Source organism: Heloderma suspectum, chromosome 17, assembly GCF_057233095.1.
Source record: "Heloderma suspectum isolate Gila_16-S chromosome 17, 16-S_ref, whole genome shotgun sequence".
In the NCBI taxonomy this organism is placed as follows: domain Eukaryota; kingdom Metazoa; phylum Chordata; class Lepidosauria; order Squamata; family Helodermatidae; genus Heloderma; species Heloderma suspectum.
Genome location: NC_139474.1, coordinates 10,819,624 through 10,846,994, shown reverse-complemented (window position 1 = coordinate 10,846,994; position 27,371 = coordinate 10,819,624). Strand labels below are relative to the sequence as shown.

The 27,371-nt window shown below is 46.6% G+C and overlaps 2 protein-coding genes across 10 annotated transcripts in view; one reads left to right on the top strand and one right to left on the bottom strand.

The window, feature by feature from the left end:
* CNIH2 (cornichon family AMPA receptor auxiliary protein 2) overlaps positions 1 to 12,800 on the top strand; it is a 52,641-nt gene extending 39,841 nt beyond the window's left edge. The window contains exons 4-6 of the mRNA XM_084824869.1: positions 1,354 to 1,466; positions 4,191 to 4,334; positions 12,085 to 12,800. Of these exons, the coding sequence (XP_084680995.1) occupies positions 1,354 to 1,466; positions 4,191 to 4,334; positions 12,085 to 12,112 (285 nt within the window). The 3' untranslated portion in view covers positions 12,113 to 12,800. The remainder of the gene's footprint in view (positions 1 to 1,353; positions 1,467 to 4,190; positions 4,335 to 12,084) is intronic.
* The window catches only part of YIF1A (Yip1 interacting factor homolog A, membrane trafficking protein), a 36,120-nt gene continuing 10,339 nt past the window's right edge, over positions 1,591 to 27,371 (bottom strand). For 2 of the 9 annotated variants that reach the window (XM_084824861.1, XM_084824864.1), the window contains 2 exons: positions 25,871 to 25,947; positions 1,591 to 1,942 (listed from right to left, as the gene is read on the bottom strand). In XM_084824861.1, the coding sequence (XP_084680987.1) occupies positions 1,753 to 1,942; positions 25,871 to 25,947 (267 nt within the window). In that variant the 3' untranslated portion in view covers positions 1,591 to 1,752. The other 7 variants (XR_014786369.1, XR_014786370.1, XR_014786368.1 and 4 more) reach the window with 7 other exon arrangements.

Below are 27,371 nucleotides of genomic sequence, written 5' to 3'. Positions count from 1 at the left end.
CTGCAGGCCCATGGATTCCCCCGAGGGCCCCGCCGCCTTCTCCTTTCCCTTGGCCGCCAATCATTTGCTGGTGTCCCTGCTTTTGCATGTTTCTTCCCACCCCACCCATTCTAAAAGACTGAAATGCCTTTTCTAAGAAATAAAGAGCTTTAGATCAGACTTCCCTAACCTGGTGCCCTCCAAATGTTTTGGACTTCAACTCCCATCAACTCCAGCCAGCATGGCTGATGGTCAGGCAATGCTGAGAGTTGTAGACCAAAATATCTGGAGGGCATCAAGTTAGGGGAAGGCTGCTTTCAGCTAAAATATGCAGGTATTTTTGCCCCGCCTCTTTTGTCTTTGGCCCTGCCCACCACTGGAACGTGGCCCCTGAGAGCTTCTCTGGAACTGAATTCGATGCTCAGGCTGAAAGAATTTTGACACCCCTGTCTTAAAGGGTTAGCATACACTTTCTCAGGGTGCTTCGAGATGGATGCCTCCAAGGGCTATCAGTCCAAAGGCACTGTTCAAAAGTTCTATCTTTCTCTCCTTAACACATTTTCTGCGGTAAGAAAACAGACAGAAGAAGTGGTGAGAAAACACAAAAGGGTTACAGATGGAAGATGACAACATCTGGACCCCCCTGTAACATTCTGTGAATGAGGCAGGGGCGATGCACAATAAAAGCCTTGTCTGGAAGCACACTCAGGTTCAAATCTCTGCTCAGACACAAAGCTTACTGGCTGACCCTGTGCTAATGTACCTCACAGGGTTGTTTTGAGGAGAAAAGCAGGGGAGACCTTGTATGCAACCTGAGCTCTTTGAAGGAAGGGTGAGATGAACATGGAATAAATAAATCGAGGGATTGTGTAGTAACATCCAGGATTGTAGACCCTGCATTGAGCAGGGGGTTGGACTTAGATGACCTCCATCATCCTTTCCAATAAAATTATACGATTCTAAGTCTGTGCTGTGCAGACAGTCTGCTCACCTCCCCTTGGTTGCCACAGCATGTGGCTGATTCTAGTAAAATGGATAGTTGTTAGGAACTGAGCGGCGTGTCTGCAATTTTTGCTAGTTTAGATAAATGAATTGAGATTTGTTATTCAGTGCTGCCATCCTAGTTCTGTTGGCTGTCCTAGTAAAGTTAATTGTTTCTAGGAATTGAGTGTTATTGCATTGATTTTTGAAATGTTGTTTGTGATGTTGCTAGTTTTTGAGTCATACGTTGTGCTTTGTAATGATCTTGAATGTTTTGGGATGGTGTTAGGATGGTGATGTTGATGAACCATTCTGAGCACAATATTGACCGAAAAGGGAGATATAAATAAACCTAGCTTGACTTGGCTTTTGATTTGAGAGTTTCTCTTGCAGCTCGTGGTTCCGGAATACTCCATCCATGGCCTTTTCTGTCTGATGTTTCTCTGTGCAGCTGAATGGGTGACTTTAGGACTTAACATCCCACTGCTTTTCTATCACTTGTGGAGGTGAGAGCAAATACTAACCTCTGCTGTCCACATCCTGACGTTCCCTTGCTACTGCTCAGGGCATTTTGCATTTTAACTAAACAAAAACAATGTTTCAATTGTATGGGAAATACTAAACTTCAATGCAGGATGATAATAGTTTATTTAAAAACACAGCATTTTTTTAGGAATCACTTGCAAGTTAAGGGCTGGGCTGCAAAACTCAGCTGTTGAACTTCAAACTTAGCACCCATGTAGTGGGCCCTGAGAAACCCACTAGTTTCTTCTTGTTTTCTTTCCTGGGCTTTTAGTAGTTGTGCATCAGGCAAACATTCAGCCGCTGACATTTTCCCCATCGTTGCATCTCCGTGATGGGAAAAAATATTATTAGCCATTTATTTTCCTCAAAATGAAAAATAGCTGCTTGAAAGCGGCATGTCATTTCTGCATAAACATGGCGATGGCTTAAACAGATGATGGCAAATAAGAATTGGTACCTGTAAATATATATCAATGAAACAAACCTAAAATGAGTCTCCTTGTCAATGTCGGAGCGGAATGCGACAACCGCAATACATACATAACAAGACAATACAGCTAGAAACACTAATTTTAGTACACAGGGAATACTTAAATTAGTAAAACATACAGTCACAACTGTTTTTACAATATAATGACATATTGTTGCATGTTGCCATAAATAAAGTGCAATAAATGAAATAATCCAAAGAAATATATCTGAAATATTTGATAACACAATGTCCTCGCTCTTTCTCTCCCTTTGTTTGGAGGATAATCTACAACCCAAACCATGAGTGTAAAAGACAAGAACAAACTTTTAAAAATAACAACTAAGAACTACATATGGGAAATTAAATTTCCCATGGAACACCACCCTTAAATCCACGCACATAACAACGATAAGGCTAGATCGACCAGTTTGGTCGTGATCAAAGGAGATTATTGGTGTAACAAGGGGTATCTCTTAATCTCAGTCAGTCAGTTATTATTATTATTATTGTTGCAATGCAGCTGCTAAAAAAGAGAGAGAGAGAATGCAGTCCTAGGCTTCAGAGGGCCAGATTGAGACCCCAGGTGGCCTGGATTTGACCTGCAGGCCTGAAGTTCAACACCCCTGAAGTAGTGGCTAGATAGCAACTCGTCAGGGATGTTGTAGCTGCACTCTGCATTGCTGGTCCTGCCTTGAGCAGGGGGTAGACTAGGTGATCTCCAAAGACCCTTCCAGGCTGGTGGCTCCAATTTCGATGGGGCTGCGAATCAGCTCTGGTTTCAGTCAGAACTCTAAAGCAGCTCTCCAAGGTGCTGAATCCAATCCCCAAGCAGGGTTCAGATCCCTGGATAGCTCCTTTACAGTTCTGCCTGGAACCCAGAGTGGATTCACAGCCCCACTGAAATTGGAGCCACCAGCCTCCACTGCTTCCAAGTCTGTTATTATCGTTATCATTATTGTTATTCAGTATGCACATTACCAAATAGAAGAGGACAAGTCCATGCCCCAAAGAGCTTAAAATCTACAATTTAAAGAAGTGGAATGAAGTGGAGGCGGGGTAAACGGGGGTGGGGGGGAGGAATTGTTTCACCCTAAATATTATTTAGGCTTACTTACAGGACAGCATAGGAATATGCTCCTTGTTCTTATTGATTTCTACTAAAGGAAACTGCCAAGGCATGTATGGTATCATATATGATCATCGCAGCAAGACTTTGTTCTACAAAAGTGTGGAAGAAGCCATCTGTTGATACTTCTGATACAGAATGGGGTGGCGAGACTGCACAAATGTGTCGTTATGGCAAAATTAAGTAGGTCTGTTAGAATTAAAAATATTAAAACCAGGATGGGTAACCTCGGGCTTGGGAGCTGAATCCAGCCCTCCAGGTAGTGGAGGCTGGTGGCTCCGATGTCAGTGGGGTGGTGAATCCACTCCAAGTTTCAGTCAGAACCAGTCAGGACTCTAAAGAAGCTTTGCAAGGGTCTTTACCGATAGGCCTTCAACATGCGCCTAAAGATAAAAAGTGCCAGCACATGTCTGAACACAGGGGGAATCTTATTCCTTATCCCGGGGTGCTGTTTTGCTAAATGCCTTGCTCTGAACACCCGCCGAGCAGACCTCAGGAAAATGTGGCACCCCAGAAGGGCCTCGCCAGATGACCTCAGGGATCGAATGGGCCTATAGGGGAGAAGGGAGTTTTAAAATTATTTTTAAAATAACTCACAGCTTATTTTCAGAAGCGGAAAAATGTGTTGCCTGGTTGATCGGGGCACCTTTTTTAGTCTTTCAAAAAGTTCTCAGTTGATTTATCCAAGCAATTAATGTTCGAAACATTGCAGCCCTTCTTTAAAAAACACATGCACACAAAGAGAGAGCGAGCGAGCTAGAAATGTAGGGAAGAGGCCTGGAGCAGCCCTGCTTGGCAGGGCTGGCCCACAACGTTTCATTGCCTGAGGCAAAGAACAAGATGGCACCCCCTCCCACGCCATGTACAAAAGCCGAATGGACCGGCAGGTGAACCTGTCTTCAACGCTGATGATGTCACAGCATCCTCCACTGCACCTGAAGACAGCAGGCCAGCTTAGGAGGCACAGAGGTCTCTCCCCGCCAACACCTCACTGCCGCCTTCCATAATCTGCCGCCTGAGTCAGCTGCTTCACTCTGCCTAATGGTAGGGTCAACCCTGCTTCTTGGGAACCATAACCCAGCTGCTTTCTTCCCCCTTTCCCTCCAGGTACTTCCACCGCCCAGCAGACGGCTCAGAGGTGATGTACGACGCCGTCTCCATCATGAACGCCGACATCTTAAACTATTGCCAGAAAGAGTCATGGTGCAAACTGGCCTTTTATCTGTTGTCATTCTTCTATTACCTGTACAGGTGAGCTCTGACCACCCTTGTGGCTCTGGTATTATTATGTCTCAGTCAGTTGGTTTCACTGTATATAACCACAGCTTCTTACAATTTTACCAAGAATTGTTTTTGAACATACTGATCTATTCAGTTCATCATATGCGCAACTTATAGCAATACTAATAATCCTAATAATAATACTAGTAATACTATTAATAATAATTTAATATAAATTAAATGCACTAAAGGCACAATCCTATGCATATTTAGACAGAAACAAGTCCTACAACTTTTAGACAGAACCTAGCTGTTGACCAGGAACCCACAAGCAGGACATGAGTGCAACGGCACCCTCCCACCCATGTTCCCCAGCAACTGGTATACACAGGCCCACTGCCTCTGGCACTGGAGGTAGCACCTGGCCAACAGGACCAGTAGCCATCGATAGCCTTCTCCTCCAGGAAATTATCTAATGCCCTTTTAAAGCCCTTTTAAAGCCATCCAAATTGGTGGCCATCAATAAAACTGCAATAAAATACAAGTAAAAAACATAAACTCAAGGCAGGTAAAATATCACTAAAAAACAACCAGTTAAAACTAATTTCTACTTACTGACAAATAAGCTTATGAGCCAAAGACCATAGAATCATATGATTCTATGACCAGTCTCAATCAAAATGTCTTTGCTGCCAGCGGGAGGGCATTGGAGATGGGGCTAATAACAGGGCCTCCCTCGGCAAGGAATTCCAGAGACTGGAAGCCTGTCACATAACAGCTCCCTTCTGGAACATGGCAGGGTGTGATGGTGTAAGTCTGTCTCTAGAACAGGGGTGCTAAATCTCTGGCCCATGGGTCAAATCCCGTCGTCCTGGGTTCCTCAGATGGTCCTGCCCCCTTCCTTTCCCCCTGACTGCTGATGGTTTGGTCCTGGCTTCTGCGCGGTTTTCTCCCTGTTCTAAAAGGTTGAAATGCCTCTCCCAGGGCTTAGTTACTGGCAGTAACAGCTTGAAGATAAAGCATGCTGGTATTTTGGCCCCGCCCCCTTTTGCCTTTGGCTCCACCCACCACTGAAATATGGCCCCTGAGATCTTCTCCAAAATGGAATTTGGCTCTCGGGCTGAAAGAGAGTCAACAGCCCTACTGCTGTAGAATGGCAGGCTGCTTCATAAAGGACGTTTAGAGCAACATGGTGTGTGCAGTGTAGAGAAAGCTGGTCTGTGGTCTTTTCAGGCAATAATGGTTTTGCATGGGGAATGCACAGTTGATTGTCTTTTTTATTTTCGTTTTTTGCATGGCCAGGATGGGTGGGTGGATGGCTGGGGGTTGCTTCCCAAGGCCTCATCCCCACCCCCTTAGTGTATCCATTTTTGGGCAGCTGCATTTCTCCCCACACGCTAACCACTGGGCATCACGTTGCACGCCGGCTTTACTCAGCTCCATACCACTCCATATCTAGAACAGATTTTGGAGCAGTGAACACAAAAGATGAAACAGTAAAAGAATAAAAAGGTTAAAGCACCACATTAAAATTTGTTGTTCAGTCGTTCAGTCGTGTCCGACTCTTCGTGACCCCATGGACCATAGCACGCCAGGCCTTCCTGTCCTGCGCTCTCTCCCGGAGCGTGCTCAAGTTCATATTCATTGCATCCGTGATGCTATCTAGCCATCTCATCCTCTGCCGTCCCCTTCTCCTTTTGCCTTCAGTCTTTCCCAGCATCAGGGTCTTTTCCAGGGAGTTTTCTCTTCGCATTAGGTGGCCAAAATATTGGAGCTTCAGCTTCATTATCTGTCCTTCCAATGAGCACTCAGGGTTGATTTCCTTTAGGATTGACTGATTTGACCTCCTTGCAGTCCAGGGCACTCGTAAGAGTCTTCTCCAGCACCACAGTTCGAAAGCATCAATTCTTCGGCGCTCAGCCTTCCTTATAGTCCAGCTCTCACAGCCATACATTACTACTGGGAAAACCATAGCTTTGATTAGACGGACCTTTGTCGGCAAGGTGATGTCTCTGCTTCTTACTATGCTGTCTAGGTTTGCCATAGCTTTCCTCCCAAGGAGCAAGCGTCTTTTAATTTCATGGCTACAGTCACCGTCTGCGGTGATCTTGGAGCCCAAGAAAGTAAAATCTGTCACTGCTTCCATTTCTTCCCCTTCTATATGCCAGGAAGTGATGGGGCCAGATGCCATGATCTTAGTTTTTTTAATGTTGAGTTTCAAACCAGCTTTTGCACTCTCCTCTTTCACCCTCAACAAGAGGCTCTTGAGATCCTCTTCGCTTTCTGCCATTAGGGTGGTATCGTCTGCATATCGGAGGTTGTTGATAATTCTCCCAGCAATCTTAATTCCAACCTCTGATTCATCCAACCCGGCATTTCTCATGATGTACTCTGCATATAAGTTAAATAAGCACGGTGACAATATGCAGCCTTGTCGTACTCCTTTCCCAATTTTGAACCAATCGGTTGTTCCATGTCTGGTTCTGACTGTTGCTTCTTGACCCTCGTACAGGTTTCTCAGGAGACAGGTAAGGTGGTCTGGTACCCCCATCACTTTCAGAATTTGCCACAGTTTGTTGTGATCCACACAATCAAAGGCTTTAGCGTAGTCAATGAAGCAGAAATAGACGTTTTTCTGGAATTCTCTTGCTTTCTCCATGATCCAGCGAATGTTGGCGATTTGATCTCTAGTTCCTCTGCCTCTTCTAAACCCAGCTTGCACTTCCGGTAGTTCTCGGTTCGCATACTGCTGAAGCCTAGCTTGTAGGATTTTGAGCATCACCTTGCTGGCATGTGAAATGAGCGCAATTGTGCGGTAGTTTGAACACTCTTTGGCGTTGCCCTTCTTTGGAATTGGAATGTAAACTGACCTTTTCCAGTCTTGTGGCCACTGTTGAGTGTTCCAGATTTGTTGGCATATTGAATGCAGCACTTTAACAGCATCATCTTTTAGGATTTTAAATAGCTCGGCTGGAATACTGTCATCTCCGCTAGCTTTGTTGTTACTAATGCTTCCTAAGGCCCACTTGACTTCACTCTCGAGGATGTCCGGCTCAAGTTCAGTGACCGCACTATCATGGCTATCAGGGACATTCAGATCTTTCCTGTATAGTTCTTCTGTGTATTCTTGCCACCTCTTCTTAATCTCATCTGCTTCTGTTAGGTCCCTGCCTTCTTTGTCCTTGATCATGCCCATCTTTGCACAAAACGTTCCCTTGAGATCTCCAATTTTCTTGAAGAGATCTCTAGTCTTTCCCATTCTGTTGTTTTCCTCGATTTCTTTGCATTGTTCATTTAAGAAGGCCTTCTTGTCTCTCCTTGCTATTCTCTGGAACTCTGCATTCAGTTGGGTATATCTTCCCCTTTCTCCCTTGCTTTTCGCTTCCCTTCTTTCCTCAGCTACTTGTAAAGCCTCATCAGACAGCCACTTGGCTTTCTTGCATTTCTTTTTCTTTGGGATGGATTGAGTTGCTGCCTCCTGAACAATGTTACGGACCTCCGTCCATAGTTCCTCAGGCACTCTGTCTATCAGGTCTAATCCCTGAAATCTATTCCTCACCTCCACTGTATATTCATCAGGGATATGATTGAGGTCATACCTGAACGGTTTAGTGGTTTTCCCGACGTTCTTCAATTTAAGCCGAAATTTTGCAAGAAGCAGCTCATGATCTGAGCCACAGTCAGCTCCAGGTCTTGTTTTTACTGACTGTATGGAGCTTCTCCATCTTTGGCTGCAAAGGACATAATCAATCTGATTTCGATATTGACCATCTGGTGACGTCCATGTGTAGAGTCGCCTCTTGTGCTGTTGGAAAAGAGTGTTTGCTATGATCAGCATGTTCTCTTGGCAAAACTCTATTAGCTTTTGTCCTGCTTCATTTTGTACACCAAGGCCATGCCTGCCTGTTATCCCGGTGATTTCTTGACTTCCTACTTTAGCATTCCAATCCCCTATGATGAAGAGGACATCTTTTTTTGGTGTTAGTTCTAGAAGGTGTTGTAGGTCTTCATAGAACCGATCAACCTCAGCTTCTTCGGCCTCAGTGGTTGGGGCATAGACTTGAATTACTGTGATGTTGAATGGTTTGCCTTGGATTCGTACTGAGATCATTCTATCGTTTTTAAGATTGTACCCCAATACTGCTTTTCCCACCCTTTTGTTGACTATGAGTGCTACTCCATTTCTTCTAAGGGATTCTTGCCCACAATAGTAGATATGATGGTCACCTGAATTAAATTCACCCATGCCTGTCCATTTGAGTTCGCTGATTCCCAAGATGTCGATGTTCAATCTTGCCATCTCATGTTTGACCACTTCCAGCTTACCTTGATTCATTGATCTGACATTCCATGTTCCTAAACAATATTGTTCTTTACAGCATCGGATTTTCTTTTCACCACCAGACACATCCACAGCTGAGTGTCCTTTCGGCTTTGGCCCAGCCGCTTCACTCTTTCTGGCGCTACTTGGAGATACCCTCTGCTCTTCCCCAGTAGCATATTGGACACCTTCCGACCTGAGGGGCTCATCTTCCGGCGTCATCTCTTTTAGCCTTGTGATACTTTCCATGGGGTTTTCTTGGCAAGAATACTGGAGTGGGTTGCCATTTCCTTCTCCAGTGGACCACATTTTGTCAGAACTCTCTGCCATGACCTGTCCGTCTTGGGTGGCCCTGCACGGCATAGCTTATGGCTTCACTGAGTTACGCAAGCCCCTTCACCACAACAAGGCAGTGATCCATGAAGGGGACATTAAAATTATACTTGTTTAAAAAACACAATGCCAATACAAACCGCAACCAGTCAATTAAGGAATGCCTCAGGTCTGCAAATAAGTCATAAGAATATAAGAGAAGCCATGCTGGATCAGAGCAAAAGTCTGTTTACATCAGCATCCTATTTCCCACAACAGCCAACCAGAGGCCTCCAGGAAGTCCACAACCAGGACCTGAAGGCTACAGCGCTCCCCTGCCGTTTGCCCCCTAGCAACTGCTATTCAGGGGTACAGAGCCCCCAGAGCTGGAGTCTCCATATTGCTGCTAATAGCTATTGACAGATAACTCATCCGTGAATTTCTGCTAAGCCCTTTTTCCTACCAATCTGAGCCAGGACCCATCAGCCCCTCCTGTGGCAGTGAATACTGCAGGTTAACATTAAGTGTGGTGCAAAATAGAACAAAGATCCAGCAACAACGTTCTCTTGTCTGTCCTGAATACCCCACTCATCAATTTCATTAGAGGGATTCAGATGACACACACATGTTGAAAAATGTGTGCAGTGGTAAATTTCGAAGGGTAGGCACTCATAAGAACATAAGAAGATCCCTGGTGATTCAGACCAAAGGTCCATCTAGTCCAGGAACCCAGAAGCAGGACATGAGTGCAACAGCATCCTCCCACCCATGTTCCCCAGCAACCGGTGCACATAGGCATACTGCCTCTCATACTGGGGTTATCACGTAGCCATCAGGACTAGTAGCCACTGATAGCCTCCTCCTCCAGGAATTTGTCCAATCCCCTTTTAGACCTCATCACGACAGTCCCCATAGCCCCGCCCCCAAGGAGAGTCCCAGAATGCAGGCAGCTCTGTTGGTCCGTATCAACAAACCAGTTCTAGCAGTTTTCATCTCCATCAGGAACAGGTTTTTTTGTTATTCATTATTCATGTTAGAACGTTTATATACCGCTTCCCATTTTAAAAAATCGCAAAGTGGTTCACAGCCTGTTGCAAAATAATGCATCATTAAAAGCATCACAGCATTTAGATAAGGTAATGGTGGGGGAAAGCCATGGTAAACAAGTTTGTTGTTGTTCAGTCGTTCAGTCGTGTCCGACTCTTTGTGACCCCATGGACCATAGCACGCCAGGCCTTCCTGTCCTGCGCGCTCTCCCGGGTAAACAAGTTAGTTTTTAGTAATTGTCGAAAGCTCATGATTGTTGGTGCCTGATGCATCGCAGAGGGGAAAGCCAGAGGGAGGAAGCCACCACAGAGAATGCCCATCGCCATGTTGCTGCCAGATTTTGCAGGGTGTGGCACAGACAGCAAGGCCTCCCCTGGAGATCGTACTGATCAAATGGATCTATATAGGGGGAGACAATATTTCAGGCCACCTGGTCCTAAGTTGTTCTGGGCTTTATATGTCAATAATAATAACTTGAACTTGGCCCGGTAGCAAACTGGAAGCCAGTGGAGCAATTTCAGCACAGGTGTTTTGTAAAGCCAGTGAGCCTTAACTGCCCATTCAAAACAAAGCCACCTGCAAATACTTTTGCATTAGAAGAGGGAGCAGTATATTTTTGCTGGGAAAATTCATTTCCCCTTAGCTACTTTGAGGATTGCAGCTAAGCTCAGAGGGAACAGGAAAGCTTGAAGGGGATGACAATGACATCCCTGCTAATTAAAAAATGCCTGCCTGCATCCGTGTGAGTCCTGGCTCCAGTACTTCACTGCACCGCACTCTCCATGCATACAACATTTTCACGCAAGGGAGGAACCTGGCCTGATTAAAATGGAGGCGCGTGGACATACTCTTCTTATGCACTCCAAACGCGTGGGGTTGTGTGTGTGTATCGACAGTAAGAGGAAAGGCTAGTCCCTGCAGGCCCCCCCCCCACGTCTTTACAACGAATGAGGGCGATGTCTGAGCCCCTGTATTGGGCGCGACCCCAGGTTCTGGTGTTATGAGCGTGGGAGAAAGCAGCTGTGTCTCTCTTCGCTTTCTCCACCCCATGTATAATATTGTAACCCTCTAGCACAGGGTTGGGCAGCCTTCAAGCTTGCAAGATCTACTTTGGTTTTTTACTAGAACCCTGTGGTTCAACAACCGAAGCCTACGCACACTTAGAATTAAGAACAGCAAAAGAAGCCTGCGGCACCTAAAAGACGAACAAATTTATCTGGCATAAGCTTTCATCGACTGTAGCCCACTTCCTCAGATCATGGAGTATTATGAAGAGTTTCAGGTTTATATACAGCACATACAGTGTGTGTCGGGGGTGGTGGTGGAAGAATAGTAAATAGTGAGGTCAGAAGAAAATTAAATGCGGGAAGTTATTGGCAGTGATGATCACAGTATTAACAGTGTTCATTCACAATGCAATTATTGCTGATCACACAAACATCCTGACACTAGGTAAGGCAATTAACACATGTAGTGGGATAAAAAATCCTTTATCCCGATTAGTGCCAGGGTGTTTATGCAATAGACTAGCACAGCTACCCTCTGGAAACTTAGAATTAAAGAATTCTGAGCCCAGGAATTCGTTTCGAGTCCCAGCACTGATTGGAGTTCACGGTCCTTCCACACAAAAAACCCTCTCCTAGTTGGGTGGGCGACCTGTGGCCCTCCAGATCCCATGAACACTCACCATTGCCTATGCTGGCTAGGGCTGATGGGAGTTGTAGGTCAGAACATCTGGAGAGCCACAAGTCGCCCACCCCGGATTTGCCTGCTCGTGCGGGCAAGAACAAAGTGGGAGTGAACAGCCTGCATGCATGACACACAGCACATTCACAGTAAGCCAAGAATCCTGGCTTACTGTGATGTGTGAACGTAACCCTTGGCAGTTCAATTGTCAATTCACTGAAAGCATAGCAAACTATAAAATGAGTATTTGTTAGATGACCCGAGTTCCTTTTATTATGATGAGACAGGGACAAAAATGCCTCTCTTGTCTTTCTTGTCTGCCTTGGTCGTGACTTCACGTTGGTGACGGACTGTTTCTTTCTTCCTCTCTCCCCCCAACCCCCTTTTTCTTCCTCTCTGCTTTCTGCCATTCAGTATGGTTTATACGCTGGTGAGTTTCTAACGGAACCAACTGAAGGGAACGGGGGGGGGGATCGTTACACTCGTTCCTAGTGACTCCTCTGGGAATGCCCCCCCTCAAACCCGGACTATGAAGTTACATGGCTAAGACTGTGGCAGGGGTGGGATGGACCGACCACAGGTCTGTAACCCCCCATGTTTGAAGCCAATAACTCTGCAAGACTGCCCTTTCCTGGCTGCCTTGGACACAGATACTCCTGCTGCCTCATATTGGATGGGGGCTGTCGTATCACCCCCCCTTCCTCCCCTGTGTTCCAGCCCCAGGAACAACGTCCACCAGTTCTCTATTTTGGAAAGGAAAGCCTGCATCTTCTCCACCGATGGACGTCCCAGTTGCATTCAGAATTGTTCAGCTGCAGCTGAAATTGAGTGAGGGATCCAGACAGTATTTGGGTCTGGGGTGGGGGTTGGGGGGGATGCATAAAGCAAAGCTCAGTTCTCTCCTGTGTACTTAATTCCAGCTCTTGGGTGGACTTTGGCCGGGCCAGGAAACTTTGTTCTTCTACTGTTTTGGTTTTTTTAAAAAAAAAAATAAAATCCTGGAGGAAGGCTCGTGTGGCCCTTTCCCCCAAACTCCATCCAGGACCCCAGCCCCTGGGGGGGGGGTCCTCAAGATATGGCCGCCCGACCATTTTTTGTAAGTGTGGTGAGAATAACTTAACAAATTCTCCAAAAAAACAAAAAAAGGGAAAAGACGACGAAGAAGAAAAAAAAGCCATAAGGGAAATCACGACTGCAAAGTACAGCGGCCATTTTATAAGTGGCACGAGTACGAGTGGAGATTTGGATCACGGGGGAAGTTCCCCCCATCTTCCCCTTTCTACCCCCAAAGACTAATCAAGGAATGGGTATTCATATGTTTGTTGCCCTTCTTTTCTTTTCTTTTCTTTTCTTCTGAATTGCTGGATGTTGTCAGATGGTGAAGGGATGCTGAGATGAGAAGTGGTGGAGGTACTCTGTTGTCATGGCAATGCACAGGCCTATCTTTTCCGCTGGCTTTTTGCACACACACACACACACACACACCGTATTTCCTCAGGCTGTGCTGCTGGTATATGGGAGGGAAGTACGAGGCCTCCGTGTGGCGTCCCCTTTTGTGGGAGTCAGAATCTGTCTCAATGGAGGCTTACCCCCCCCCCCTTTAAAAAAAATTTTGGTAGAAAAACATTACTAACACCCCCTCCCCCCAAAAGCAGACATCACTGCATCCAAAGTAAGAACATAAGCAGAACATTGCTTGATCAGGCCCAAAGTCCATGTAATTCAGCAGTTTCTTTGCAAGGTAGATGAATCTGAGAAGCTTAAAAGGCTGGACATGAAGGTGTCCAGCATTTCATTGATTGTCGCCAGCATCTCGTAGGCTGCCTTGGCTCATGTTTACTTATTTACTTATCTGTTTACTTATCACAGCTAACAGCCATGGATAGATATCCTCCTTTGCCTTACCCTTTTCTTAAAAGCCATCCAAAGACAAGCCCATGCAAATCAGGAGGGGCCATATCTCAGTGGGTAGAGCGTGCGGACGCCTGGCTTTTGTTCGTCTGTGTTTCACAGATTGTCAGGCGTCTTTCGTTCTGTCATCCGCTCGTTGACAGAATCTGATTTTTTCAGGAATGTATGAGAATCTCATTCCAGTTGCACAAGTGCACATTAGCGCAAGTATTTGCACAAATCCCCCCAGAAAGGTGTAAAAAAAAATCTGCAAGTCTGTGGAATCTGGAAATGGCAAGTCTGCAGTGGAAACAGCAGGTCAGGTTAACAGAAACCTGAACTCATTTGAATCCGTTGTGGATTTCTCCACCGTCCCTAGTAGAGACCACATGTTTTGCATGTTGAAGGTCCCAGGTTTGATCCCCAGCCTCTCCAGGTACTTGCATATTTATGTATTTAAATATTTATCGGCTGCCTTTTGGCCATAAGGCCCTCAAGGTGATACACAAAAAAATATTAAAATAATTTAAACGGAAACAAGGATTAAAAAGAGGATGGTAAGACCTCCAAATCTACCTACCAACCACCTGATTAAAAAACCCAAAACTACCAAATGTGGAGTTTTTAACACCCACTGAAAACTGAGCAATGAAGGGGTGAATCTAACCTTCTCTAGGAAGTGAGTCCTATAATAGGAGGTTCTGCCATCAAAAAGAGATTGACCCCTCTCTGAAAGCTTGGAGAGACATTTCCTGCTGGTCTGTAACCAATACTGGGGTAGAGGGATGAATGGTCTCACTGGTCCTTCCCCAAACTGGTGCACTCTAAAGGTGCTGGACTACAACATGCTGGCTGTGGATGATGGGAGGTGTAGTCCAACACCTCAGGAGGGCATTAAGTTGGGTAGGCTGGTGTAGTGAGCTAAGGTGTTCCAATTTGGTATAAGGCAGCTTCCTACGCTCCTTGTAGCCCCTCGCAATGTCTTTAACTGGAAACCAATTTGCTGTTAGAAATTTATTTATTTATTTATTTATTACATTTATATCCCACTTTTTTTCGTCTTGCAAGAAGCCCGAGGCAGCTGACATAGTTCTCCTCCTCCTCCTCCATTTTATCCTCACAACAACCCTGTGAAGTAGGTTAGTCTGAGCGCCAGGGACAGAATTTTGAAACAAACCTTTCAAAGTGTTTCAGTAAAACCCTTTTGTTGTCCAAAGGGGCTGCAAATCCAAGTATTTTTGTATAATTTCAGTATCTTTAGCTGAGAAAATAATTTCAACTGGGACTTATTTTCTTTTCTTTTTTTTTAACACCCCTATCTTTAAAGCTGTTTTTCTACCAAAAAATTACATAAAAATAAAATACAAAGTCCAAACGAAGCCCCCGTCCAAAGAAAGTTAAGCCATGCTTAAGTCCCACTGAAATTAATGGAACTTAAATATGAATGATTTTCTCTGGATTGGGATCTGAACATGGCAATCCTCTAAGACTCTTACCTACTTTTGGGTGGATTAATTTATGATATATCCTCCTCAAACAAGGTAAATTATATTTATATTCACAGCGGGGTAAAACCTAAGCTGGTGTTTCTGTTATGCCAGACCTCATCAGACTGGTTCCTTGACTCAACGCCACGGTGCTGCTAGGCTCTAACTTATATTGAAGTCATGACAGATTGCTGCTTTGGAAAGCCTCAACCTAAATCCCAAGTGTATATTTGTGTGTGGAAGAGAAGCCTGTGGCCAGATCAAGACACTCTGTGTATTCTCAGAGGGCCCCTCTTGTCTGAATTCTTGACTTCACACAAAGCCTTGAATCCAAGTTCCTGGATTTTCAACTTACCAGAAACAAAACAAAACAAAAGCCAGACCCAGCCTGCTCTTCATGGCAGCTTGAGCTTCCGGGGATGCTTCTCATGACACAGGGATAGGTATTATTTGTCTAGGGTTCACGCTGCCATTAAAGGCTTAGGAGCAGGGGCCTGTAAAATCATTGATCACCCTACCTAAGGCCTTGCTGCATTGTCTAATTTTTTTGCAGTAACTTTTGACAACCTGTTTTTCTATCTTGATTCTCTTGCTGATTGCACATGTCATAGCTTGTTAGGGGAGAAATGTGTTTGTCTGACTCTGTCCTGCTCATGGGTAAGTCAAAACAAAACAAAACAAAATGGGACGAGAAGGAATCGAAATTAAGATATTTGGAGAGCCCGGTCATTTAGGGTTGCAGGGGAGGAGCAACCATCACCCCAGTAATATTCCTTCCTTCTTTCATTCCTCTTTTTTAAAAAAGACCCTGATGGGCCCCCCATTCCTATCCCTCCCCAGGGAACTATTGTATAAAGAAGTTCTGTTGGAAATAAAAAAAAAATTTGACTGTGACTCCCACTATTTTTGATCTGTGCAATTGTGGGGGGAGAAGAGTGCATTTTGCTGACCGTACTTCCCTCCTCTAAGGTGTTGGCTAGCTGACCAGAAAAAAAAAAAAAAAAGCCCAGACCTGCTTTTGTGCCCAACAAGGTCAATCTGCTTTCCACTACATAATCCTAATTAGCATTTTTATACATAGCACTTTTATAGTATCTGCTTCACAGATGTTATCTTATTGGACTCCTCACAACACCCCTGCAAGGTAGGTCAGTATTTATTATCCCTCATATTGCAGAGAGCAGGTCACCTGGTGCGGGCAGATGTCAGGCTTCTGCAACCAGTGCCAGCTCCAGGTTTTTCAGGGTCTTTGGGCAAGACCCCTCCATGGGCCCCTCACTCAGTGAGTCTCCCTTCTCACCACCATTGTCAGCTGCTGCTATTCATTTCTACCACTTGCTTGCTTGACAAGCAGGGAGCCAGGGAGCAAGCAGGCCGTGGCATCTGCTGCTCCTCCTCCTCACCGCTGTCTGGGCCAGAGCGAGAGGCAGGGGAACAAGCAGGTTGCAATGGGGACGAGCAAGAGCAAGTCCAGGGGCGCTTGTCAGTGGGCCCCTTCTAGGATGTGGGCCCTCAGCAAGTGGCCTGACTGGAGTCCACCTGGAGAAGAGCCTTCAGTGTGGTGGCTCCCGTCCTGTGGAACTCCCTGCCTCTGGAGTTCAGGCAGGCGCCAACGCTGGCGTCTCCTGAAAACTGCCCTTTTCCAGGAAGTGTTCCTTGGTTAACCAGCCTCGCTTTTATTGGCACTCTGTTTTTTAAAGAACAATCTTAATATATTATCTTTTGTTCATTTTATCTCGTGTTCACCCCTTGAGAATCTGTTTAGATGTGGAGCGGAATAGAAATGTTGTGAATAAATAAATAAGTGCCCAACCATGCCTACCCTTGACTCCAGCCCTGTCCACAATCTGCATTGGATTTTTACTAGAACCTCTGGGTCCACCAACTGGAATTAGGTTCAAAATAGCGGCTCAGGTGGGCAGACATATGCCGAGTAGAATTAAGGAACAGGGCGCCTCTGAGCACGTGGCTCAGACCAAAACTTTGTTTTCAGTATCTGCATTGAGCTCACAGTCCTTCCGTATAAAAACTCCACTCCTGGTTTTCCTCACCCCAAGCTTTTTTCATTTGAGTAGCCTAATTTAGTGTGTGTATGCGTAGTTGTGGGGAGTCTTCTCATTGCTGTGGTTAAACGACTGGGGGCCAGAGATCCTTGAAGATCTGCTGCAGGTCACCTACAGATCTACTAGTAGATCCTGATCTACCTTTTGCTCACCCCTGATCTAGTGAGTTCAAGGCAGAGGTGTGGAGATTCCTTCAGATGTAGCACATTCCTATACACATCTACTTAGAATTAAGCCCCATTGAGTTCAGTTGGACTTACTCTTAGGTAAATAAGATGGGTATAGGATTGCAGTCCCATCCCTCAAAAATAAACCCCAAGGCAGCTTTACAATAAAGATTATATTACTAAAATTTAACCCCCAAACCCCATTAAAATGTATACATAAAACAGAAGCAGCAATACAACCTGTCAATAAAAGATATTCATCAGGGCTGCAGATCAAGCTGTTAAAGTCAGAGGAGCAAGGGATGGTTAGAAGAGAAAGTTGGCAACCTTCCCTACACTTGTGAGAACATGTTCACACTATAAAGACAATACTTCACATCTTATATAGCATGCTAAGGTGTTCAAAGTGCTTCACACATGTTATCTATTTGTAGTGAGTGGCTTGCTTAAGCCCACCTGAAGATTTCATAGCAGGGTTGGGATTTGAAACAGAGACTTCCTAATTTGCAGCTCAGTCTCTTAGCCACTACAACCTGGGCAGGGCGAAAGTAGATTGGGATCTCTGGGTGATTTGCAGTAGATCAGCAAGGGTTTCTGACTTCCAAAAACAGCAACAACAGAAAACCTTCCACCCTCCTAAATTAGGCAATAAAGCGGGGGCGGTGGACAGGTGTGTAGATTTGTGTGCAAGTTCTATTTCTGGTCCTGAAAACAAATTCTTGGTCTGAGCAATCTGCTCAGAGGCCCCCTCATTCTGCAAATATGTGTCCCTCTTCCTGAGTTGCTCTTTTGCCCCACCGGCAACCAACAAGGATGAAGAGTTTTGAGTTAACAGCTGGGTTTTATGTTTTCAAAAATGGAGGACCTACAATTGTCTGTGGCCTTCTTGTTCCTAGTTTCCCTAGGGCAGCAACAGGGAACCTCTTTCAGCCTGAGGGCCAGACCCACTTTCGGAGAACTCTTGTGGGGCAACATTCCAGCAGTGGGTGGGCTGAAAGCAAGGGGGCCAGAATTTTAAAAAAACCTCAGCATGTTTCAGCTTAAGGCTCTTTACTGCCCGTCAGTGAGCCTTAGGAGAGGCATTTCAACCTTTCAGAAAGAGGGAAAAACAGCACAAAAGCTGGGAAACCACTAAATGATCAATAGTTTGTGGTTTGTAATTTTTGTGAAAAGCCCAGAGAGCTTCGGCTGTTCAGTGGCAGAGAAATGAATTGTTGTTGTTGTTATTGTTATCTTCTTCTATACCACCCAATAGCTATCTGGGCAGTTCACAGAAATTACCAACCACAAATTATTTAATAATAATAATAGTTGGGGGAAGGGGGAGAGGTTTGTTCCCCTGGACCCAAGGTTCCCCACCAGTATCTTGGGGGCCCTGAAACCATCGCATCACTTGGAAGAGCCCCATTTGAATGTCTGCAAACCCTCCTCCTCCAAATCATCTCACGACCCTGACGATGGAGATATTCTGACTACAGTACCCAGCCAGCCTTTTCCCACTCCCTCCTATTTCTCTCCCCCCTCTGGACAAACTGCTTTTTGTAACATCTTGCCTGATGAAGCAATGTGGCGATCTCGAAAGCATGTAGACTTTTTGTGACCCTTGAGCTTGCCTAATCAAGGTATTGCACTCAGGGATTTTGCACTTGCCTTCAGTGGGTGGATCTCGGGGTCCCAGTGAAAAACAAAGTAGACAGATGCCTGAAGCCTAGAGTTTGCCTAGGCCTGTGCTGCACCAGCTACCCCCGTTCTTCCAGAGCACCGGGCACTTTACTAAGCGACTGGGGGTCTGTAGCACGTTGAGTTGCCCGTTCCCTCCTAGCAGAGACCTGGGGCAGTATCCAGTCAGACATGAGCGCTAACTTAAATCACAATGTGCTAGCGGAAGGGACCTATCATGCCACACCCATTGCAAAGCAATGGGATTCCCCGGAAACCTGGCAATGTAATTTACATTTGCACTCGTGTCCAACTGGAAACTGCCCATAGGAGGCTGCCTTTATAACCAGGTCAGACAATTTGTCCATCCACCCCAGTGTTGTCTGCACTGATGGGCAGAGGCTTTCCCCCCTCACCTGGTACCCTATCCCTTTAGCTGGGTAGGTGCCCTGCATGAAGGTAAGAGGTGAGATGTGGAAGAAGACAAAGAGGGAGTTATCTTAAGGGAGAATGGAGTTGTTGAAGAATATTAGATGTCCCGGAATCTGTTTGGGATGGACTCATTGCAGCGGTCTTCCTCAAGTGGCTGCGCTCTGGATGTTTTGGGGTTCAACTCCCAGCATTCCTGGCCATTAGTTATGCTGGCCAGGGCTGATGGGAATTGGAGTCCAAAACATCCGGAGGGTACCAGGTTGAGGAATGCTGCACGAGAAGCTGGCTTCTGCTTCTTCCCAGATGTTGCACAGATGTATCCCGAATAGGACTGTGGGCCCCGTGTGTTGTTAGATTCATGCTGAAATGTTTGAGGAAGGTGAGAGCCCATCAGCTTTTCCTCCCTTGAGAAGCCAGCCAGTCAAGTAACATACCTGCCTTCCGGCTGTTTCAACCTTTGCTGGATTTGAAACAAAGCACAAACCAATTTTATCTGGCCAGGTGGGTCTCTTCTCCCTTCCCCATCCCTTGTAGAGCCCAGGTTCTTTGCCTTAGGGCAGAATCAGTCCCATACCTTCCCCCCTGCTCCCCAGTGACACTAGCAACTACAACTGAAGACCGCAGATGGGACCTCCATGCCCAAAACACATTATCTCTGCTTGGGAAAGGAGAAAAAGGATTTTTTGTTTGTTCCACAGGCCTAGTGTTAGATATTCAATGGTGAGTAGAACTGTGTGGGTTTTTTTGAAGGAGCAGAACTGTCTAGAGGCGATTAATCCTTGGCCCCAATTTGAAAAAGCAAAGCATTTCTCAGGCAGAGAGCAGTCATTTTAATGTGTTTGGTGAGTGGGAGACCATTCCAAAGGGGCTTTAGCATTATTATTTTTGACTGAGACATGCATTCCAGGGGCCAGGGCAAAGAATAGCTCCTTTGGATCCAGCTTTTAAAGATGCTGAATAAATATTGAGGGGAGGGGGCCGTGGCTCAGTGGCGGAGCTCCAGCTTTGCTTGCAGAAGGCCCTAGGTTCAATCTGCAAGGTGGGGCTGGAAATATTCCTGCCAGAAACCGTGCAGAGCTGCTGCCAGTCAGTGTCGACAATACCAAACCACATGGACCCTGTGGTCTGACTCATTCAGGGGCATGGCTAGGCCTGGCCCCAAATCTATTTCCCAGGGCTGTGGATCTATGTCCCAGAGCCCTGAATGTCTATTAATGCCAGTGGAAACTGGGTTTGGAGTTTTGGGTTTTATTGCAATTAAATGCTTAGTTGTCATGCAGAGTGCACTTTTCAGGGATTGCAGCTGGGGAGGGAAGGGTTAACTCTTCTCTCTCCGCATGCTGCACCATGCACACCCCAAAATCTCTCCTTACATGGCAATTTAAAAAAATATATCTGTTGATGTGGGGTAGAGTGCAAACGAATGGAAGAATATATTTTATTTGAGATGGTTTGGATTTTGCCTCCTGTGAAATTTTATTAAATAAGTCCTAGTAATTACTTCTACTTTTGCATATGTAAATACAGTGCGATATATGCAAATGTTGTGCAGATTTGTGCCCCGTGAGCCTGGGCCCCAAATGGGTTAAGTGCCTCACAACACCCCTGGACGCGGTTTCCAAGGCTGCTGTCATCTCTGTCCAGATTCCTGAACTGCTGTCTGTCCAACATTTTCATGCAAACCAGCGTAGTGTGGGTCAGCTGCTAGACTGCCTGTGAGAACATGCAATGTGGGGGTGGAATGGAGCATAAGGACAGTGTATGGAAATACCGTCAATGGGTATCTGCAAAAAGAGACAGGACACAGACAGCATTACGCACAACCAACCGCCCCCACATCCATGAATGTACGCAGATCTCCGCTTGTAAGATACAAAATTAAAGTGTTTGAAGGCTGTCAGCACATCCATCTCTCCATCCTTCCACACCTTCCCTCCCCGTTCCTTAACCTTCTGTTCTCAAGGCTAAACATAGACAGTTCTTTTCAACTTTCCCCGATACTCTGGTTGCTCCCAAGGATTGGTATTTTTCCTCTCTTGCCGCAGGCAGTTTCCATGCTGCCCTGTTGCTCCTTTGCTTCCCTCCCTCTTCATTAGCGATGCCGCAAACCCGCCATTGTTGGCTGGGCAAGCAAGGGCCCTCCAACCCAAGAATCAGCCGCTGCGCAAAATAAAAAATTAAAACATGCTCGAATCTCTGCCTGGAAGACCTGGAGCTTGAGATGTAAAAGATGCAGGCCGGGGGCCAGGAGAAGGGGGCAGCGGAGGGCCAGTGGAAAGGTGCCAGGCATGTTCACACGAGGCTTGGGCATCAGTTCAGACATCACACTTATGAGTTTTGTAGTTTTAAAGACAGAGAGAGAACAGACATCTACAGGAGCCTTCCCCAACCTGGTGTCCTCCAGATGTGCTGGACTATAATTCCCATTATCCAGGATGCTGGGAGTTGTAGTCCAGCACATCTGGAGGACACCAGATTAGGAAAGGCTGTTCAAAAGGTGCCTGGAATTTATTTATTATTAAATTTATATCCTTTTTTGTCTCTTGCAAGGAACTCAAGATGGCTTACACAGCCCCCCTCTCCATTTTATCCTCACAGCAATCCTGTGAGGTAGGTTAGGCTGGAAGTCAGGGACTGGCCCAAGGTCACCCACTGAGCTTCACTGCTGAGTGGGGTCTCTCGTGGCCCAGTCCAACGCTCTAGCCACTACACCCTACTGGCTGTGAGCACAGAAACACAGGGCAGGGGTGGGGTCAGACATTTGGTCCATCTAGCCCCAGTACTGTTAACACTGACTGGCAGCAGCTCTCCAGGGTTTCAGGGAGGTGTTTCCTTGCCCTGTATGGAGATACTGGGGATCAAACCTGCTGTATGTGCGAGGAAGGCTATGCAAGCAAAGATGCTATAAACACTGTTGGAGCCAGATTGAGAGTAGACCTACCAAAGTCCCTGGGACAAGTCAGTCATAACTAACCTATGCCCCACTGATCGCAGTGAGGCTACTCTTAAGCATGACCAAGTCTGGCTCCAACCTCTTAGCATTTCAAGGGCTCCGATCGCTGAGCAGTGCAGGAGAGACACTCCCAGACCTCAAACCAGCCCGAATCCCACACTCCCGCCCTGACTCTGGATGCTTCCAGGTGGTGGGCGCTCACTCATACGCAGGAGGAAAGAGGGAGGGGTTGTTTTGGCCAACACAATGAAAATGCTGGTTGTGCACAAGGGGGTCCCACTGCAGCCCTTTCAGAAGGCAGTCATGGTGCAGGAATTTTGCCCGTACTGGCCTCCTTGACAAGACACCCCCAGCTGCTGCCCAGAATGTCGCCTGCCCACCTCTTCCCCTTCAAGAACATCTTTTGCTTGGCAGAAGGTAACACAAGGTTGCGTTGACAATCTATTGCGTTTCTTCCTTCCTCTGTGTTTGCTTTGAAAGTAGCAAGGCTGGCTACAGCGGTGAAGGCAGGAAATCCTTATATAGCTCATTTCTCAGCTGCCCCCAACCAAAAGCAGTGTGCATGCCGGATGCCAATTCTATACATGAACAAGAAAAAGTGAAATTAATCGTCTTCTCTTTCCCTTCTATTTTCTGTGCTCTATCATGAGCTTCTAGAGGGAGAATGAGTTGAAAGTGGCAATATTCTTGTCCATTTTTGCTCACTTGTGGGGTGTGGGGCTTGAATCTAGCACAGCTTTCCCTCAACCTGGTACCCTCTAGATCGCTTGGGCTACAGCTGCCATCATGGGAATTGTAGTCCAAAACACCTGTGAGGTGCTAGGTTTAGGGAAGGCTGATCGGTCTGGGCTTGCTTCATCTCTGGAAACCCTGCAGCAGAAGGGGCAGCATTACAGAACAGGCCCATGATTGGGGGGGGGGGGGCCACAGGGAATGGAGCAAGGGACAGTTTTGCATGATACCACAAACCAGCCAGGTGAGACAACAGCACTACACGAGTGCGCACCAGTAAAACGAAGGCGCTCAAATCAAGATGGAAGCTCCCTCTGTCCCCCGTCCCCCCTTTACACAAATCAGGACTTAAAAAACAATGCCACAGGAATGCACTGCATTTTTGCAAGGGCGGGGAAGATCATCTAAATTATCTGACATAAAAGGGGGGAAAGACTAGCACAGAAGGAGCCTGTCTATTGGGTGCAGAACCTTTTTCAGCCCAAGGGCCAAATCCCATTTTGGAGAAGCCCTCAGGGGCTGCATTCCAGCGGTTGGCGGAGCTGAAGCCAAAAGCGTGTGTGTGGCGGGGGGGGGGGGGGGGGGACACCAGCATATTTTAAGCTTAGAGTTCTTACAGACAGTGACTAAGCCTCAGGAGAGGCATTTTAACCTTTTAGAATGTTGGGGAACTGCACAAAAGCTGGAAAACAACCAAAATGATCGGTAGTTGGGGGAAATGAGATGGAGCCTTCCAGGGAAGCCCAAAGGGCCACACTGGAACCCCCATTGAGCTGGATATGGCCACCAGGCATGAAGTCCAGTACTCCCTGCCGAGTCCACTCAGACTGTTTTGAACAAACCATCATGAAATACGTTATAATGGTTCTGCAAAGCTTTTTGTCTCATTACATCTGGCTCAGTTTTTCTTCGCAGGCACTTACTGAGAGATCCGCTGATGTTGCAAACTAGCAAAAGGAGAGCAGAAGCTCCCAATTCCCTTAAAAGCTGCATCTCCCATTGACCCTGCTGTTGGGGCTCAAAAGAAGAGGGACTGGAGGCCCCATGTGAGTTGACAGCCGAGGGGTAAAAGGGAGGTTAGCCGCTGCTGGGGTGTTTAGCCATCCACTCCCCCAGGAGCTCCTCCATGGAGTTTCTTTGTAGTCACAAACAGCAAACAGAATGATTTTTCACTCCAATAAATTCAGACAAACCATTAAAAAAAAAATCCCCCAAACACAGCCAAGTACCAGATCAAAATCTCCCCACCTGGTGCTCGAGGTGCCTACCGCCATCTGCTGGCCAAGATGCATAGCACAAGATAAGAAGAGGGGAATTATTGCTGTACTGGAAAGGTCCGCCACATTTTAGGAAGGTGGGCATACGGCAGTGCCGAAAGAATGGGTGATGCAAAGAAATTACCCAAGCCCGCTTCGCACACGCGTCGTATAAAACGAGGCTTATTCCATTGGGCCGTTCTTAAAAGCACAGGAACCTTGCCAGCAGATAAAAAAGTTGACAACTGTACAGAAGGAGATATTTTAAAAACACAAACACATCAGTTATCAAGCATCGTTTTTTCGGTGGTTGTACAGTCTCTCTCGTTGCTTCCAAGAATGAATCCTCTCAAAAACAGATGGGAGAAGTAAAAATAATTTACTTTCCCACCCCTTAACACTAGGTACAACACAACTCTCAGTTCTGCAGATTTCATAAGGCTTTTTTGTGTTTCTAAACCTATCCACCCACCCTTTTGCTGGCCTGAATTCTGGGATAGAGCCTTAAAAAAAACGCCACACAGCAAAGCTCAATATATAGAAGCATATACTGAATGAAAACAACGCAGAGTGAGTGAGTGAGCAAAATTCCCATGTACTTTCTCCCATGGAGCGAAGGCAAGACACCTCAACATAGACTGGGTTGTGAACAAGAGCATAGTCCACAGTGGAAGGCTTGCCGCTCAGCACCGACGCTGCAGCGATGCTGGGTCCTTCTTACGCTACAAGTATCCGCTGTTGGTGCTCAGGCAGGGGGCAAAACACCAGCTAGGAACAAGCAAGAGCCATCTAGCTAACCCAGTGGTCTCCGGACATGATGGACTACAACTCCCATAATCCCCAGTCATCGCCAATAGCCAGGGATTAGCAGAGTTGTAGTCCAAAACATCTGGAGGACACCAGGATGGCTACCCCTAGCATGAGTGAAACAGCCAGGGTGGGAAGGGAAAGATGGGTCACTTTGTCCAGGAAGGAAAAAAAAGACGATACATCAGCAATCCTGCGCATCGCCATTTGCATAGTAAAACTGCTCCGATGAGCAAGAGAGAGTCCAGAGACACCCTGCCTCACCCCATCCTGTATCCCCCCCATCCTGCACACACTCTAAAACAAGGAGGTATGTACACTCGCCAGTGGAAATGGAGGCGGCAGACTTCGGACTTGCCTTCAGGGCAGCATTGAGCCCGAATTCGGGGCGGGGCAGTGTCTCCCCTCTGCTCCCAGGATGGAAGCATGGAGAGGATGCCATCCTCCTTTATTCAGCCTCGCTCCGTGTGGGAATGGAGCACGAGCCCCCTGCGTCTGCCCTCCTCTTCCGAGCCCAGGACTCAGAGTATTGTGGAGTGCGGGGGGGGGGGGAGGAGAAATCGGGGAACATACGTCATGGAATTGGGGGTGGGTGGGAGAAGGTGAGCAGGAAGAGGACGGCTTGTGGGCCGCTGGCGTCGGGACACCCATGGAACAATCCTCTCCCACCCGCAGCCTGTTTTAATGCACCAACTGTACAGTCAGCCAGTAAAGAATCAGAGGCTGGAAGGCAGCTGCCGCTAGCGTGACATACATCTGCGCCCGCCCGCTAGGCCGGCTCAGCCCCTCGTGCACCATCGAAGGAAGGATCTTCATCCGTAAGGAGCAGACCTGAGGAAGGCAGAGAGGAAAACTGCGTCACAGGCTAGGAAAGAAGGGACACGCTCATTTTCTCCCCCCGCACACTTTACAGAAAAGAAACTCTGCTCCCTAATTGTTCCAAACCTTGTTGGACACCCAGTTCCCATCAGCCTCAGCCACCATGGAAAATGGTCAGAGAGGCTCGCCTGGCACCTATGTTATGGTCTTGCCAGCACTAGGTGCATCCCTTCTGATTCCCCCAGGCAATTTGAGAACTGCTTTTAAGGGCTTTAGGGTGCAATCCAATGTGTGTTTAGATGGAAAAACCCCACAACTCCCAGCGTGGCTGGCTGGGGCATGCTGGGAGTTGTGGGGTTTTTCTATCTAAACACGCATAGGATTGCACCCTAAGTATTTTATTCTGCTACTGATTTTATGTGCTGAGATGTTTTTATTCTTTGCTGCTGGATTTATCTCTGGGCTGTTTTTTTTTTGGTCTTAGAAGTTTGTATTGCATATTTTTTATGTGTTAAAACACCAGCCGGGAAACGTTGATTGGGCAGTTTAAAAGCACAGTAAATAAGTAAGTAGTCAGGGTGGATGGGGACTGTAGCCCAATCTCATCCGGTTAGCCATAATACCCTCATCTCTGGATTCCCCTGAAGTCAGCATCACCCGTTGAGACAGGTGAGCGGTAGAGCAAAGACACAATGCATAATTCGCTAACCCTTAGCCTCAAGATGTGACAACAGCTCCTGGCTCAGACGGCTCTGAAAGCGGGGTTTAGCCAAATTCAGTTATAAGGGTCCCTCAATGGTCACGACAGAGCTTCCATGCTCAGAGGCGGCACGCAGCATCCAAAGGCATCATTCTGCAAACTCAAAACAGCGCTAGCAGAGCTCTGCTGAATCTTCCCACTGTACAACCAGTTACAGAACTGTGATCTGCAAGCAGCTGTGCAACTGCCCTTGCACAAACATACCTCATGCACACACTTCAGAAATCACGTTTCTGCTAGTGCAATGTCATTTGTGCTGCCAGAATGACACTGTAGGATGCCGACCAGTATGGCCCAGAAGTCTAGTCCACAGGGAACATATCTATCACTTTCAGCTATTGCCCCACTGCACTCCTGGGAAGCTTCCGGCACGAAACCACAGCTCGATGTGGAAGCTTCAGGACAAAGGGACACAGCTCAGTGTGCGGAAGGTCCCAGGTTCGATTCCTGACATCTCCAAGTGGAGCTTGGAAAGGCCCCGTCTGAAACCTTGGAAAGCCACTGCCAATCAGTGTTGAGAATACGAAGCTAGATGGACCAAAGTACGGACAGTCGTGCTACTTATCTTTTGAGAGCCTTTCGGGCTAAAGGGCAGCGTAGAAGTGATGTAAATAAATAAATAAATACTCATTTGTGCAAGTTGCCTTTGTTACTCGTATGCCGCTATTCTTGGAAA